Raw genomic sequence first — 15,999 nt, 5'->3', positions numbered from 1 at the left:
CCTTTTAATTATGTTTGAAATTATGAACATTGCTCAACATCATGAAAATTAAACCTTATTTTCAATAAGCAATCCTGAAAAATATTTGGGGGTGCTTAACTTTTTCCAGGTGTATATATATCCGTATTGGCATGATAAAAATTATGAATTAAAAAATTTTTAATACTTACTCTATCAGTGTGGTCTGTAATTAACATTATATCATAACTCTTCAGATTGGTATGGTTGTTATAATCCAGAAGAGAATACATATGAGTAAAGTAAAACAAACTTTTATTTGGTGTAAAATAATAAACTTTTTTTCTTGTACAGGATCCAATCAGAAAGCCTATGATAATGACAACAGATAAATCTTTAAAGCAGGATGCATGTGAAATATTCAAACTAATTCAAACTTACATGGGTGATCGGAAAACCAAGAGTGGGCAAACAATTGATGCAGTAGCTCTGGATTTATCCATCAGAGGATGGAGTAGACAGGCACTTCGAGATGAACTTTACATCCAGATCTGCCGTCAAACAAATGATAATCCAAAGAGGTAAGTTGTTAGATTGTTGGTAAGAATTACAAAACCTTTTTTCAAATAACAAAAGATTAGTTGTGTTTCCTGTAACATGACCTCATTTGATAATTATTCCATTTCATATCCCACCTCCAGATTTCTTACTACACATGAGTCAGTAATTAAATGAACAGTTAATTTTACTTTCAAATAAAGATGCTGTAATACTTGTGAATTAGACAGTGTGATTTGATGTACATGTATAATATATATATACATATAGTTTAGACATTTGTGTTTTTAGATATGAAGAAGCCCCTTGAACTTGTTGTTTAAGTTATTTACTCGGATACAATAAGAAAACAATAAACACGGAAGAAGCACTTTTGTTAATTGCCTAGGTGGAATTCTAAATTCTGAATCAAAACAAATCATTTTATAGAATTATAATTCAAATATTTTGTATAGGCCTTTTAATAGTTATGGTCCTGAATACAAAAATACTAATCAGAGTAAAAAAGAGATATTATCCATAAAACCACATAGTAAGACTGATAAAGGAAATGAGATAGTACTAATGAACTAATCATATAATAACTGAAAAAGTTGAAAGTGTATTGAATTCTACTATAAAATTTTAAAAAATACAGTGAGTTTCGGTCTGCTAATTTGGATAGTCTCAAAAAAATGAATAGGAAGTAATAATGGAGAGCTTATATACGGATCTGGGATAAGGGGCACATTGATGTAGATGGAGAGAATCCCAAGATTTAACTTTCTATGGGTAATATAGTGGTGTATAAAAGCTGGAGCAAGCAAGGTAAGATTCATACCAATGAGCAGAGAAGAGTAACTTTCATCAGGATAAAGCTATAGTGTGAATAGAGGTAAGTATTACTGGAAATACATTTTCGTTATATGAGAATGTTAACTTCAGGCAAATAAAATAACAACCAAGATCATTTATTTGGGATGCTTTTCCCTTGGTAGAAATTTGGGTGCCCTTCAAAAAACCTGAAACAATTTGTGTCTATATTTTGTGCTGATTGCACTGGACTAGTAAGAGATAATGTAAGTTGTCATGTAACTACACTTGTTATATTGTGGCTTACTATGGTACTTCTTATAAGTTTAAAAATGTATTTGACTTTTATAAATATATTAATTTTATGAAATGTCATTATGAATCAAACAATTGTTAGAATATCTACAAGATATTTTTATTGTTTTTGTTATAGCTTATTAAAAAAATATTGATCTAATTGTGCCCTGAAAAATATGCCATTAAGTAGTTGATTATGTTATTTATTTTTTCATAGTTGGTATCGGAGATTTGTAAATAAAAGAGTAAATGCTTAAAGATGTGTATATTTACATGTTGACGTTTACAATGTTTCAGTAAATCTACCACGAGTATTATATTTGTAGATTCTAATATCATAAATATAGGTTTGGATATTTTGTGTATTTCTTTTTTTGCTTGTCAGTGAAAAATGTAGCTCTGATCAAAACAAGAAAAATTTTAAAATATCTGTAATAAAATTTATATTTTAAAATATTCTCTGATTTCTTCTTTTACAAACTACACAACGTAAAAAAAATATAGTGATAGTAATAACAACCAACTGAAACTGTGAGAAATAGATAATCTGTTTTTTAGTGTATAAAAGAATACATCTCTTAGTAGTTAAATATTTATATGATAAATTAATAATTGTGTGCATGCATTGCCTGAAACTTTAGTACATAATACATATTCTTCAATTTTAAATTGCTTATTCAGGAAGTTCCAAAAAATGGTGGTTGTTTACTCTAATAAACTTCCTTGATTATAATTTTAATCATATTTCTGTAGTTACAGTTTTAATCTTAGTGATAATTCCTTAGGGAAAGCCTGAAGCTGGGCTGGGAGTTGATGGCTATTTGTTTGTCTTTCTTCCCACCATCTGTAAAATTTCAGCCTTACCTAGACAGCTACATCAGTCGCCATAAAGATGAGACAATCTTTGATACACCAGAGGTAAGCTCTCACAATTCACAAGAGGTAGAATAGGGTTTTTTGAAACTTTCAAGATTTGTGTTTTAAACAATGGTAATGATGAGGATAGCAGTGTAATGTGTTATAATAATAAAATACTAGTAGTTATTGATATTCAATTACCTGTAGTGGCATGAATTTTATGTGTTATATATAGAAAAGGAGAGAGATAATGCACACTTTTTTAAGATAATATGGCTTATCCCTTTGTTTTACTTTTTCTATAGCATTTATATTTTTACTGATTGATACTGTGTCCTTGTTTAGCTGTTTTCCCCCTTTTCCAATTAAATTTCTTTTATAACTATTTCATTCAAGTTTCATGTTTAAATCCCACTTTCTATCCCATTTTATGATATTATATTGGACACAAAGTGTCTGACTTGCCCTTGTTGATATATATTTGTATATTATGGAAGTCTCAAGGTCCCAGTGATCTTTGTTGAAAAAAGAAGGAAAGGATTGATGAGACTGTAAGAAAATATTTTGGGAGGTTATTAATACTAATGTTTGTAAGATCTGAGACCAGAAGGTTATTTAGATTGTAAGAAATGATCTTGGGAGATTATTGACACTAATGTTTGTAAGATCTGAGACCAGAAGGTTATTTAGATTGTAAGAAATGATCTTGGGAGATTATTGACACTAGTGTTTGTAAGATCTGAAACCAGAAGGTTATTTAAATTGTAAGAAATTATCTTGGGAGATTATTGACACTAATGTTTGTAAGATCTGAGACCAGAAGGTTATTCAGACTGTTAGAAATGATTGTTGGAGATTATTAACCCTCTCACCCTTGGTACTACTGCACATGACATAAGGTTTTAGTGTTTTATATTCAAAATTTTATTAAACTACTTTTTGTTTATATTATACCAATTAATATAATATGAAATCTTAGCTAATAACCCATATTTTAATAGGATATAAGTTTTAAGTTCTTAATTCAATGAGGCAATATTTAAAAAAATCCTGAATTTCCTTTAGTGTGACTCATGTGACACATTTTCTCTTGGTATCTTCTCATATCTATTTTATCCACCCCACCCCCAAGAAAATATGAAATTAATTGTAAATTACTCACTATAAAACTGCCATTGCTCAGACAAACCATAATTTTTATAGCCTTCAATTTTGTTTAGTTACAGAGCTATCAAATAGAAAATCAGACACCTCCTTCCACATCCACCTGTCACATCTTCTGTTTTAGGATTTGTTAATAGCTCTCTCTTACATTTAATTATATATTAGCTATAAACAATAGAAATTCAAGGTTTTCATCCATCAAATGGCATATTCTATTACGTTGTGTTCTGAATAGATAAGTTTAAATTTCACTTATAATACAACTTCGTTCCCACAGGAATCACAATGGCTAACTTGGATTAATTTGTAACAGCTCTTGTCACATAGTCAGAAAGCCAGTAAAATTGTGATTGTTAGAGGAAATTGTCTGCTTTTTTTATGTTATTGGTGTGTGTTCTTTGATGCATTATTTAATTGAATAAAAAGTATTTAATGCACTATTACCATTAGTATCAAAAAGTAGGGTTAAGTGTTATCGACAATCAACAGCAAGAAAAAAAGAAGATTGGTATGTAATTTATTTCTTATTTTTATATGTTTATTCTTTATTTATTGTTATAAAAGTAACTAAAATGTAAAAATAAATATCTCTTCAGGTTAGTTAAGATTAGGTTAGATAAAATAAACAATCATGTAATAAAAATGTTTCATGAGTCACACATGCAAGCAGCTCAGAGTATCTCGTGGGTAATGTAATAGGTAGTGTAATGTGAGCTGCATGTTCCCCAAGTGATTTACAACTTATAATGGCACGAATAGTAGTTAGACACAATTCAAAGGGCAATAAAACAATAAAGTTCAATTACAAATAGATGTATAATGTTATGAGTTTAAAGCTACCTAGGACAAACAAATGTCTGTTCTAGAAAGAAAAAGGGGGTAATTTTGAATTATTTAGATTTTTTTGGTGGGGGTGGAGGGTTACGAGGTCAGTCAAATTGAGAAACCTTGTATAGAGTTAGGATAGAGAAAATAAGAGATAGAATATAAAGTTTTACTGAAACAAACATTTGAAATGTATGTAGGATGTCTTAGAGATTACACAAATGAAATGTGAGATTTTTTAGATGAAGAAAAGTATTTTTAATCTTAACATGAAAATCACTTTGCACACTGATTATTCAAAAAATAATAATATATTCATGGACAAATCTTTATTTTAGTTTATTAAAAATACTTCACTAAAAATATGATTTTTTGTATGTGAAAGACTTGTAATGTTAACTGAAATACTGCCAAATTTTATTAAGATATACACAATATATTGAAAGTTAAAGTATTAAATCTTTAAAGAATTTAAACAAGTACAAAGAGATCAGTCAAATTGACCGAGCTGGTGTGGAGAAAGTTAACACTAATTTTAGTAAAAACTAAGACCATAGGGTTATTTAGACTGTAAGAAATGATTTTGGGAGATTATTAACACTAATGTTTGTAAGAACTGAGACCAGAGGACCATTGACACTAATGTTTGTAAGAACTGGGTCCAGAGGATCATTGACACTAATGTTTGTAAGAACTGGGTCCAGAGGATCATTGACACTAATGTTTGTAAGAACTGGGTCCAGAGAATCATTGACACTAATGTTTGTTAGAACTGAGACCAGAGGATCATTGACACTAATGTTTGTAAGAACTGGGTCCAGAGGATCATTGACACTAATGTTTGTAAGAACTGGGTCCAGAGGATCATTGACACTAATATTTTTAAGAAATGAGATCAGAAGCTTATTGGGACTGATATTTTGAAGAACTGAGATCAGAGGGTTATTGACACAAATTTTTGTAAGAATTGAGGTAAGAGAATTAGTGGAACTTAAAAAGTGATTTCAGGTCATTCTATTTAATTTATTGAATGACAGTGACAGTTCTTGCTTTAGTATTTATTGAATATTAAACCATGCTTAACATAACTTTATTATTTGTATTGATTTATTTTAAGGAAAATACTTTTTTGCATGTCTTTGATGACTTGTGTTTAAATTATATGCACACATGATGAACAAAATTCATTTAGTTGGATTCTATTTTTGTAGATATAGTGAGTGGCAACTAATTTGTCTATTTAACCAGTTGCTTTGAGGTATATCTGAAAGTGCAGGAATCAATCACAAACATACAGTTTAGGAGTAATTAAACAATATCAAAAATCTTATGTGAATCTTATAGTGGCTGAAGTTGAATTACTTAGAAAACTATACTTGTTGAATTTTATTGAAAAAATAGGAAGTCCTAAAAAAAAGTATTAAAATTAACTGAGGATTTTAAAAATCGAACTTGTAAAAGTTGGATTATCAAACACCAAAAATTTACTCTTTATGCTTTTAGACATGAAACTGATTTAATTATTTTTGAGAATTTCACAGAATTATTTAAAGAAACATTCAAAATGCACCAGATATAAAACAAATTCACTAAGCTCTGAGGGCTGTGCCATATTCAGTATTAAACAGCTTTTAGGTTATAACAGTTAAGACACTGATATCATTAGAGTGCTCATTTTCTTGATTTCATCATCATCATCATCATAGACAGCAGTACATCGATAATTCTACCGATGCTTAGCTGCCACACAATCATGAATTATTATTACAAGAATTATTACATGATTTAATCATGTTCAGTATAAAAAGCCTTTTGGATGTGTCAGTGTACTAGTTAAGACATTGATATCATTGTTTTTTACATTATACGTATTATTTTGCTATATTGTTTATCACGAAGAACAAGATTCATTCTTTCTGCATGAAGAAAAACAAACCACCCTATATGTAATGCTTGGTGATGGCTTGAATGGGTAATGAAGAAAAAACTTTAATATAAGTTTAACAAAACAGCAAATGTACAACATTTCGACAAGGTTTTGTCATCATCAGGTTCCCTATATGTATTAAGAAATACAAATTTATGTGATTTAGAACAAAACACCAAGTAAATAATAAGTAACTTTCAATGATATCAAGTATTAGAAAGGTGAAAATTGAGCTTTAATAAGAAGCCTAAATGTATTAATACAAGAAAATTGATCACTTTGTAGTATTGGTTTAATAGTTTTGATCACCATTAATTAAGTAGTAAATCATCTAAATTTGAACAACATATCTTAAATCATAATTAATAGATTTTGGTGAAATTGTACAGTTGCAGAAGTTGCTTGTTTATTCATTTTTCTAATTCATTACTTTTGGTTTTAGCTAAAAATCAGTCATTATGCTGCCATCTGTAGCAAGAGGTTGGAACGAATTGGACAAAATGGAGCCAAGAAGGGGTTAAGAAAAGCAACAGTTGAAAAAATAGAACAGTCTAGGGTGAGTAGAACAGCTTATGAACTTCAAAGAAGTTTATTCAACACTTTTTTTTTCAACAATTAATTGACCTCAAGCAATATTATTAAGAGCATTGCAGTAATCTGACTCTTGTTTATACTGGATTTCATATTATTGGTAGATGACAACTCTCACTTTATAGCAGGACATATAGAACTTTAAAAAATACAAGAAGATACCAGAAACACTTAGAAAATAAAAAGATTTTATTTTAAGCAACAATACAAAGTTTACAAAATATTGTTACTAAATTTTGCATCACCAAGTCTTATGGTTTATAATGTCTAAGCTGGTGAAGTACAATATATTAGTTGGTTTTAAGGCTTCCAGTTAGAAAAGTGTATAACAGTGCTTCAGGTACCTTCGCTATTGTACAGTGTTGCTGACAAAGTTATTCTCACTGTATCAAAGCTCATCTGACCATTTGTGTTACAGCATGCAAAGTTTTAGTTGAAAACTCATATTTATATTAGCCATTAATGATTCTTTAGTTGGTAATAGACATGATATTACATCAGAAAAAAGCTGATAATAATTAGGATCATATATGTTAAAAATTAAAGTAATGTTTCTTAAGGCTGCTCATTTCTAATCCATATTCTTTTCTCTATTGATCACTTGTCGACCATGTAGTAATGAGTTAAAGCACAGAAGAATTTGCTGCAAGATTTCCTAGACATTTATCAATCTAAAAGTTTCATATGTGTATGTGATGCTTTTCTTCAATTAAACATAAATACAGGTGTCATTAAATTTTATGAGCAATGTAGACTAGCTATTATCTGCTATTTTTTATAAGTTAAACCTAAATCAACAACAGTTAATGAATGTAAAAATGAAGTTTACCTTATAGTTTCATTTACTGGCAGAAATTTGGAACTGATTAAATTAGAATCTGTAGTCAGAGACAATTTTGTACAGTACTTATTATCTAATATTTGCAAAATCAAACACCAAACTATTTAACTATTCTTTCAGGGGGGCCATATGCAGTAGAATTTTTAATTACAATAAAGTTTTTAGATAACCATTGAGGAGTTATATAACCTTTTACTCTCTCATTGCAAATATAATTCTATCTTATCTCATTGACCACATTTTCACTGGTAATCTTTATATTATAACTAATGGAGATTTGTTAATAGTAATGAGTAAAGATCCTAAATTTCAGGAATGCTATAAAATTAATTGAAAATGTAACAAACAAGTAATTAGTAATTCATTCTGTATAGTTTTACTTAAATGGAATAAAAAAGATAATGTAAAAGTAATTATATTTAGAAAATGGGTAAATAAATTAAGGACATAACTTATAAATACATAACATTAAAGAAATTCTCTACTAACAACGATGAACATGCTGTGGACCAACTCCATGCATATTCAGTTCACTGTGTGGTTACAGTTTAGGCTCATTGGGCCTAGCCTGTATGGAGAACGATACGAGTTCAACAATCATATGGTAACTGAAATTTTTTAACATATCTTTACAACAATTGGAAAGATTTTGTTAAATATTACAAGTATTTTGTACACAAAGAATGATATTATTTCAGTTAAATATTTCAACTAATAATTTGTTATTTTTGTATTCTAGTTATTTGCATTCAGACTCTGAATATATCAAGTATTACTATCAATGTATAGTGCAATGAAATATTTAAAATTAAGAAATATAAAAAATGTACATAACTTTTAATTTTTTGTCAAACAGTCTTAACTTTCAGCACAGGCTTGATCCCTGGGATCCGTAGTTATCAAACGTTTCTTAAGAAAAAAACTTTATATTTTATCTGTTATTTTCAGTAATGAATCTTTATGTAGGTTTGGTAGATTTGACTGATCTCGTAACCACGTTAAAAAATTACAAAATAAATATAAATTATGCCTCTTTCATTCTAGAATGAACACAAATTATAACACGAAAACATAAATGTTTAGACTCAATAGCTTAAATCTCATAACATTATACATTTATATATATTTATCATTTTTATTATATTCAGCTGTGCCTGGCTAACAAAGCAGAAGTTACAATGACGCGGCACACGTGCTCTCATGTTACTGTACCCAATAACATAAAACTAACCTTTGGTCTGTACAAACTAACTTGTCTTGGCTGTGTTTTAGTAGACTAGTATTTTGTAAAATACAGTTACATTTCAATTAATATACTCTCCATTGGCTCAGTGGTATGTCTGCGGACTTACAATACTAGAAACCGGGTTTCAATACCCGTGATGGGCAGAGCACAGATAGCCCATTGTGTAGGTTTGTGCTTAACTTCAAACCAACAAACAATCAAGTATTATACATTATATATGTATATAGATCATTGCTACCTTGAAATATGTTCTTAAACTCATTTTTCTGAAAACATAGAACAGTGAATAGAGAAGTAAAACAAACAATTATCTCTTCAAGCTACGACCTTTGTACTTGGTTACTACTTGACGTATGTTGCTAAGCGTTTAAAAATTTTGCACCTGGAGGATATGAAACAAAATAATTTTTGGGGGGTTTATATATACATTTGAATAACTAAAAAATAATAAATTACTACATCAATACCATAGAATTCTACTATAATTTATTAAGCTTAGTAACTAGGATGTATTTTAGTCTAAAAGAACATGAAATTTCAACCCGACTAAAGACACACCCTACCTCCTTGAAATATTGGTTCAAAAGAAAGAAATGGTGTCCAAACCCGTTAAAATGGCTAAGAAAGCCACTAGGGAGACATTCTGAGCTTCTGATTGGTTATTCATGTCATATATAGAAGCAAGTATATACAAGGGAGCATTTCCAAAAATGGAAAGAGGTGGGTGGGGGCCACTGTGTTATTCAGTACATGAGAGATATCTCAGCAAATAGAAAATATAGGAGGTTCTTATTTTATATTCTAGTTTGTCAATATCAGTAATTTGTGTTTCTGATTTGTATAAAATTATAGACTTAGTATTTTGACTTCACAAACATCTACTTTGAACTAGTGCTGCATTCAACATACCACGTGGCACACAAAAATCGATGTTTATCTGTGTTTTTTAATAATTACTTTGAAATTAAGAAATTAACTAATGTGTAGTACAAAAATTTGAATTATAATCTATAGTTTCATACCAAACTTATTGACATAAGTTCATGAAATAGTTATGAGTCAACAAACAAGATGACATGGCCTTTCACCCATGACTCGTCTCGAAAGGGTTAAAAGATCTTCTGTAGATTATATTCTTAATTACAAGTCTTTACATTTTCACATATAGTTTATTTTTAATGTTTAGTTTTCCGTTTCTGTCCTTTAGTGTTATTATTTATTGCAACACACATCAATGGGCATTCTTGGGCAATATTACAGTATCGTTGGCAGAGATACTTTAGCCTCTGGCAGAATATTGTTGTGCTCACCAACTACACTAAGCCTCATGAACTGAGGCAAAATTTGGGTTATATTTTAAAAGAATATTATACCTTTTCAAATGCATTTTAAGACATAATTAACTGAAATGTAAAACTAAAACCTTTAGTGTATATAACTAAAATATTTTTAGGTGAGAAACAATGTTAAGTGCTATTGAGGACAAAAGTGGCAACAATGTTACAAGCAATTTGATGTACTTTGTAAGGAATTCTGCATGACAATTTTAAAATAACCATTAGGAGATTGTAGTTTAAAATGAGGTCTTTCTATTGGTTATAAACATCTAGCTCAAGTAAGTACAATTATCTGCAAAATTGCAAGTCTATATCTAGAAAGTGGATGTGGCTTTTGTCAAGAGCTTCCAAGAGATTTATTTCTCCTCTCTCAGAAGTTGCCCTAAGGAATTTGAAAGAAGGATGTGTAAGGAGAGAAATTAGCCTTGTTTCTATCTGGACATAGATGTCTAGTGTAAGTAAAGGATCAAAGTTAAGAGTTGTAAATGCTTGTGCATCACAGGAAAACAAAACTAGTCTCCGAAAGTTTCATGATGAAGCTATTTTAAGCCCCTAAATCACATTGTAATATTTTCTCCCTGTTACAACATATAGTATAACAAGCCGACAAAAAAAACATCAAGTGAAATCACTTACTTTCTGTGAAAATACTTAGGTAACCCCAGCAGTAATTGGTGGGATTAAGTGAAATGTTTATGTTCTTTTGTGTGTGTGTGTGTGTGTGTGTGTGTGTGACTCAAATGTTTAACATTAAGGATCTTGTAACCAGTAAAGTCATAGATCCATGAACAATTTAGTTCATAAATAGCTGTAGAAAAAGATTTTAAAAATTTGATGGGCACATATGTATTTTTGTGTTTAAATGTAATTCATAATTATAAGTACTGTCTAATTATAAAAATTGCTTTGACAAACATCTTTGGAAGTGAGTATGGTTATATTATAAATTTTGTCATCATAGTAGAATCATTAAGTTTTAAAATGCAAAGCTAGGTTTCTGGCAACCTGATTATTACAAGTTTATCTTAACAGTACAAGTTTTTCTTAACATATTTCTAGTTTCAAACATATTTTCAGTTATTTTATATTTACTTTGATTATTTTATCAATCCATTGAGTTACATGAACAAAGAAATGATGGACCAGGATCTAGGATTATTTTCTAAAATGTCTTACCTATTGAATTGGAGGTTACGTTATTTTCTGTTCAATTCTTAAATTCAAATAAATCAACTGTACCAGTAATAAAGAAAATGTTTTTTTTTTAAAGTAATCTACCTTATAGATGTAAAAGTTGATTTATTTAAATACCTGAACACATTTCTGTCATTGGAAATGAAAATAGTAAAATAAGACAAACAACACTATTTTGTTCTTCTTGTGTTTAACATTCTAGGTCTAATACACAATGTTTTGAACAATGATAATATGGAATTATGAAACAGAAAAAGGAAAAATTTTCAATTCTGCACCTTCTTTAATTCATTCTTAACAGAGTGGATTTACAACAATAAAAAAATGTATGATTGTTGAAAGTCCATTTCTACTATGAACCAGAATGACAACTCATGTTATGGTAACTTTAAACTCAATGGAAGATATTTTTTTTATTTTAGCAAGTAGTGATAACTATTAAAATGATCTTTAGCTGCAACATTTAACCCTTTGACCACACTCACCCTTTAAACCCCTTTCTGTGCATGTCATGAGATTTTACTGTGTTAAATTCAAAATTGAATTAAACCACTTTACTAAGTATTTTAATGAAATTACTAGTATCAAGTACATTATAATTTAAGGTTTTATATTATCTAAGTTTTACTCCTTTATTTTAAAAAGAAAAATCTAAAATAGCAATTAAAACTGCAGTTTTTTGCTATCACGTGATCCACTGTGGTTAAAATTCTCAAGTTTAAGAGGTTGTACACAAGAAACTATGAGTTCCTAATATAGACTGTCAGCATAGACGGTCAAAGTACATTTCCAGCTGTCTCTCATTAACATGAAACAACATTCTAATATTTCTAAGTTAGGGTCAGCCACGCCCTCTTGCAGAGTCAAAGCTGTGTTGTCAAGTGACACTTTGAAGTTGAATGGCATGTTTATAACCAATAGAAAGAGCATATTTTGCACTATTCAGTTATAGCCTGAAGTAACCTCTAACTGTTATGGATATGTAGTATGAAATAGAAAATAAGCTTAGTCATTGTTCTCTTGAGGGGTATGTAATGTTTGGCAAGTGTTTCTCGCCTTATGTGTATTAGTTTGCTAAACAGATTGCATTTAGGTTTTACATTTATATCTTAATTAATTATGTATTATTTGTGTTTTAAAATGCATATTTGAAACGTTTATGATTTTTATATGTTTAACTAGTTTTAGTTTGGCTTGCCAAAATGTCTAAGCAAGATGGCATCATTTGCATGTGCGAGTGTAGGTGTTTTGAATTTGTGCACGAGAGTCACCCTATAATAACAACAGAGCACCATAGGGACATGTTGGCAGTGTTGCCATCATGAATAAAAGACAAAGAATTGGAAAGGAAAATTAAAAATAAACTACAAGTGAAAAGATAAAGAAGTGAAATTATGCATATGACAAAAAAGAAGTTTTAAAACTATTCTACAAAAATTTAAAAGGTATGTACTTACTTCCATTACTTGATTTTAAAAATTTCATTGCACTGTACGTTGATGATGATACATGTAGTTAATGATATAATAGAGAAAATGGAAAACAAAATATAAACATTTAACTTAAAAACTTTTGATATTCCACAATTTCTGCAGATTATTCAGTCCAAGTTCCTGATTCTAGTAAATATCATGCTCAAGTCTTAATGCAAATGAAATGTGAAAACTGTGAAATAAGAAATAGTATTTTTATACTCAAAATGAAAACCACATTGCATGTTAACTATTCAGAGTGCAAATAACTACATTAAATAATGATTGTTTTATTATAAATGGTAGAAAAAATCAATTAAATATTTTGTTTTTTCTAAAACTACATAATCTTATGACTATTCAAGTCAAATTTAAAACTTTCATCAACTAGTTTCATTTTTGTAAAGAACTTTCACAAGAGTCATATACCTACTTACAAAAAAAGTATGTCATAGTCATAGATTTCAGTGGAGTTTGCTTCTCATATGAAAGACTATTAATAGGAATGGAATTGAAAGGGGTGTATGTCAACTTTACACAGCTTAGAAAGTTGTAATACTACTCCTTTGATAAGGTATGAAACTCAGCTAGGCCTCCTTTCAGTCCATTTGATGGAAACCTGCCTGCTCTAAATGCTTTTTAATTATTTGCAGTGCATGAATTAAAAAATGATAATAATTTCCTCCTTCCTTCACACTTATTTTCATTTGTTTTTTGTGTATTTCAAGAAACACAATTACATATATAATGCCCCCCCCCCAAATGATAAGAATTTCCTCCTTCCTGCACACTTATTTTCATGTTTTGTATGTATTTAAAGAAACACAATTACATATATAATGCCCCCCCAAATGATGATAATTTCCTCCTTCCTGCACACTTATTTTCATTTGTTTTGTATGTATTTAAAGAAACACAATTACATATATAGTGCCCCCCCCCCCAAATGATGATAATTTCCTCCTTCCTGCACTCTTATTTTCATTTCTTTTTTGTGTGTTTCAATAAACACAATTACATATATAATGCCCCCCACCCCAACCCCCCCAGTGGCGCAGTGGTGGACAGAGCACAGATAGCCCTTTGTGTAGCTTTGTGCTTAACTACAAACAAACATTTATAATGTATTTTCTTTATTCTTAATAAAGATTTATCATTTATTTATTTTTGAATAAGTACATAATCTAAAAGAAATATATTTTTTTGTTGTTGCTAGTTACAAATTTTCAGGCCTTCAATGTTTGGTAACACATTGGAAGAAGTAATGGCATTACAAAAAGATCTCTATCCAAATCGAAGATTACCCTGGATCCAGACAACCCTTTCTGAAAGTGTTCTACATTTGAGTGGCTCTCAAACAGAAGGCATCTTCAGGTAAGCATCTTAAAATTATGTTTGTTATTGAAACTTTAAGTCAAAAACTTATTCATTAACTTTTTTAGATATTTAAGTAGCTTTTCAAAACTTTCTTTGCAGATTAAATAACTTTTTTCTTGTTTACTTCAAAGAATCAACACTTGTTATTTTTCTGGAATTTTGTAATTATCATTTAATCGAAAAAGGCTATGTTAAATAAAAAAAACCTACTAAAACAAATTAAAATGTTCATGAAGTTTTCCAACTTTTTTTTACAATGAGTTTTAATTATAAAGAAAATGAAATTAATTTTAAACTGGCTACTTAAACTAGATTAAGTGTTGAACCGAAACCTGGACTACGTCAACAAATTTCTAGTCCTAATACCACATTTACACTGTGTTTATTGTCATGTGTGCTAGAATAAAAACAGTGGGTCACATCAGTAAATGTGAATACAAAAAACATTTACTGAAATATAGATGTATCAATGAAATGTTCTGATATCTTTTTGCCCATGAAGTATCTCTTCTGATATAATTTTTTATAAGAATTTGTACTTTATACAAAAGAAATTTAATAAGACTTAATTCTAAAAATTAGGCATTCATGAAACCTTTCTAAAAGTGTTATTTTGAGTATGTTTCAAGGAATGAAATGTAGTTACCATAAAAACTGTAATTTTATTCTAAATGATTGAAGGTGTAGCAGTGGTGACAAATTTACAAGAGTTGCAAGAAAAATACTTACCAGTCAACTGTAAAGAAATCTATGCTATATATATAAAAATAAATCAATACTATGCAATACATTAATTGTCCATAAGTGATTAAAGTCAGCACTATAAAACAATAATGAACTTAATATAAACCAGAAATAACATAATAAAACTGAAACTCAAAACCATGCCTCCGCTACCATTCCTTACTGTTGTCCTTAAGTCATAAAGGATAAGGCTTGTGGTCATAGAACCCAAACGTGCTGGTGATATTACATCTATCAGGCAAAATCCAAACGCTGATGAAAAACTTGCCAGCAACTAAGAATAATCAGTTAAGAGTTTGAAGTTAAGTGCTTGAATCCACAACGTCTCAACTCCAACTGACTTTTGCTGTCTACAGCCAGATGTGGGAAGGCAGTAACCGTAAATATTTAGAAATAACTTTAATGTAGAATTAAATAAACCCAATAAAAATTCTACAAAGTAAAACTCCCAACCTCCATCCTTTTAATTGATGTTATAAATAATAATCATATAATATTTTTATAGTAGAACTAAGCCACCCTTAATTGACACAGAACTCCCAACCTCCACCCTTTTGTTTGATATTATAAAAGACATTAACCAAAATAAGAGACCCTTACCATTCAAGTGTAAACCAGGTTATCTGAGACAAGTCCAGCTACCTGAAGTTGATCTTTCCATCCTGATGTACATAACTATTCTAAAAGTGACAATTAGCTACTTAAACCAAGTAACTAACGCCCTCTAAATTTTCCATATTGCATTCTCCATGAATGAATCAAGCTTAACCCTTAATATATTTTAATATATATTATACAAAAGTAAAAAAAAAAAAAAA

At 29.5% G+C, this 15,999-nt stretch overlaps 1 protein-coding gene across 1 annotated transcript in view; it reads left to right on the top strand.

Moving 5' to 3' along the window:
• LOC106463733 (rho GTPase-activating protein 39-like) overlaps window positions 1–15,999 on the top strand; it is a 46,524-nt gene that overhangs the window by 7,563 nt on the left and 22,962 nt on the right. The window contains exons 7-10 of the mRNA XM_013923796.2: window positions 313–539; window positions 2,391–2,523; window positions 6,822–6,935; window positions 14,277–14,434. Of these exons, the coding sequence (XP_013779250.2) occupies window positions 313–539; window positions 2,391–2,523; window positions 6,822–6,935; window positions 14,277–14,434 (632 nt within the window). The remainder of the gene's footprint in view (window positions 1–312; window positions 540–2,390; window positions 2,524–6,821; window positions 6,936–14,276; window positions 14,435–15,999) is intronic.

Source organism: Limulus polyphemus, unplaced genomic scaffold (genome assembly GCF_000517525.1).
Source record: "Limulus polyphemus unplaced genomic scaffold, Limulus_polyphemus-2.1.2 Scaffold1471, whole genome shotgun sequence".
Taxonomy (NCBI): Eukaryota; Metazoa; Arthropoda; class Merostomata; order Xiphosura; family Limulidae; genus Limulus; species Limulus polyphemus.
The sequence above is the reverse complement of the archived record's forward strand: the minus strand, read 5'-3'. Positions and strand labels throughout refer to the sequence as shown.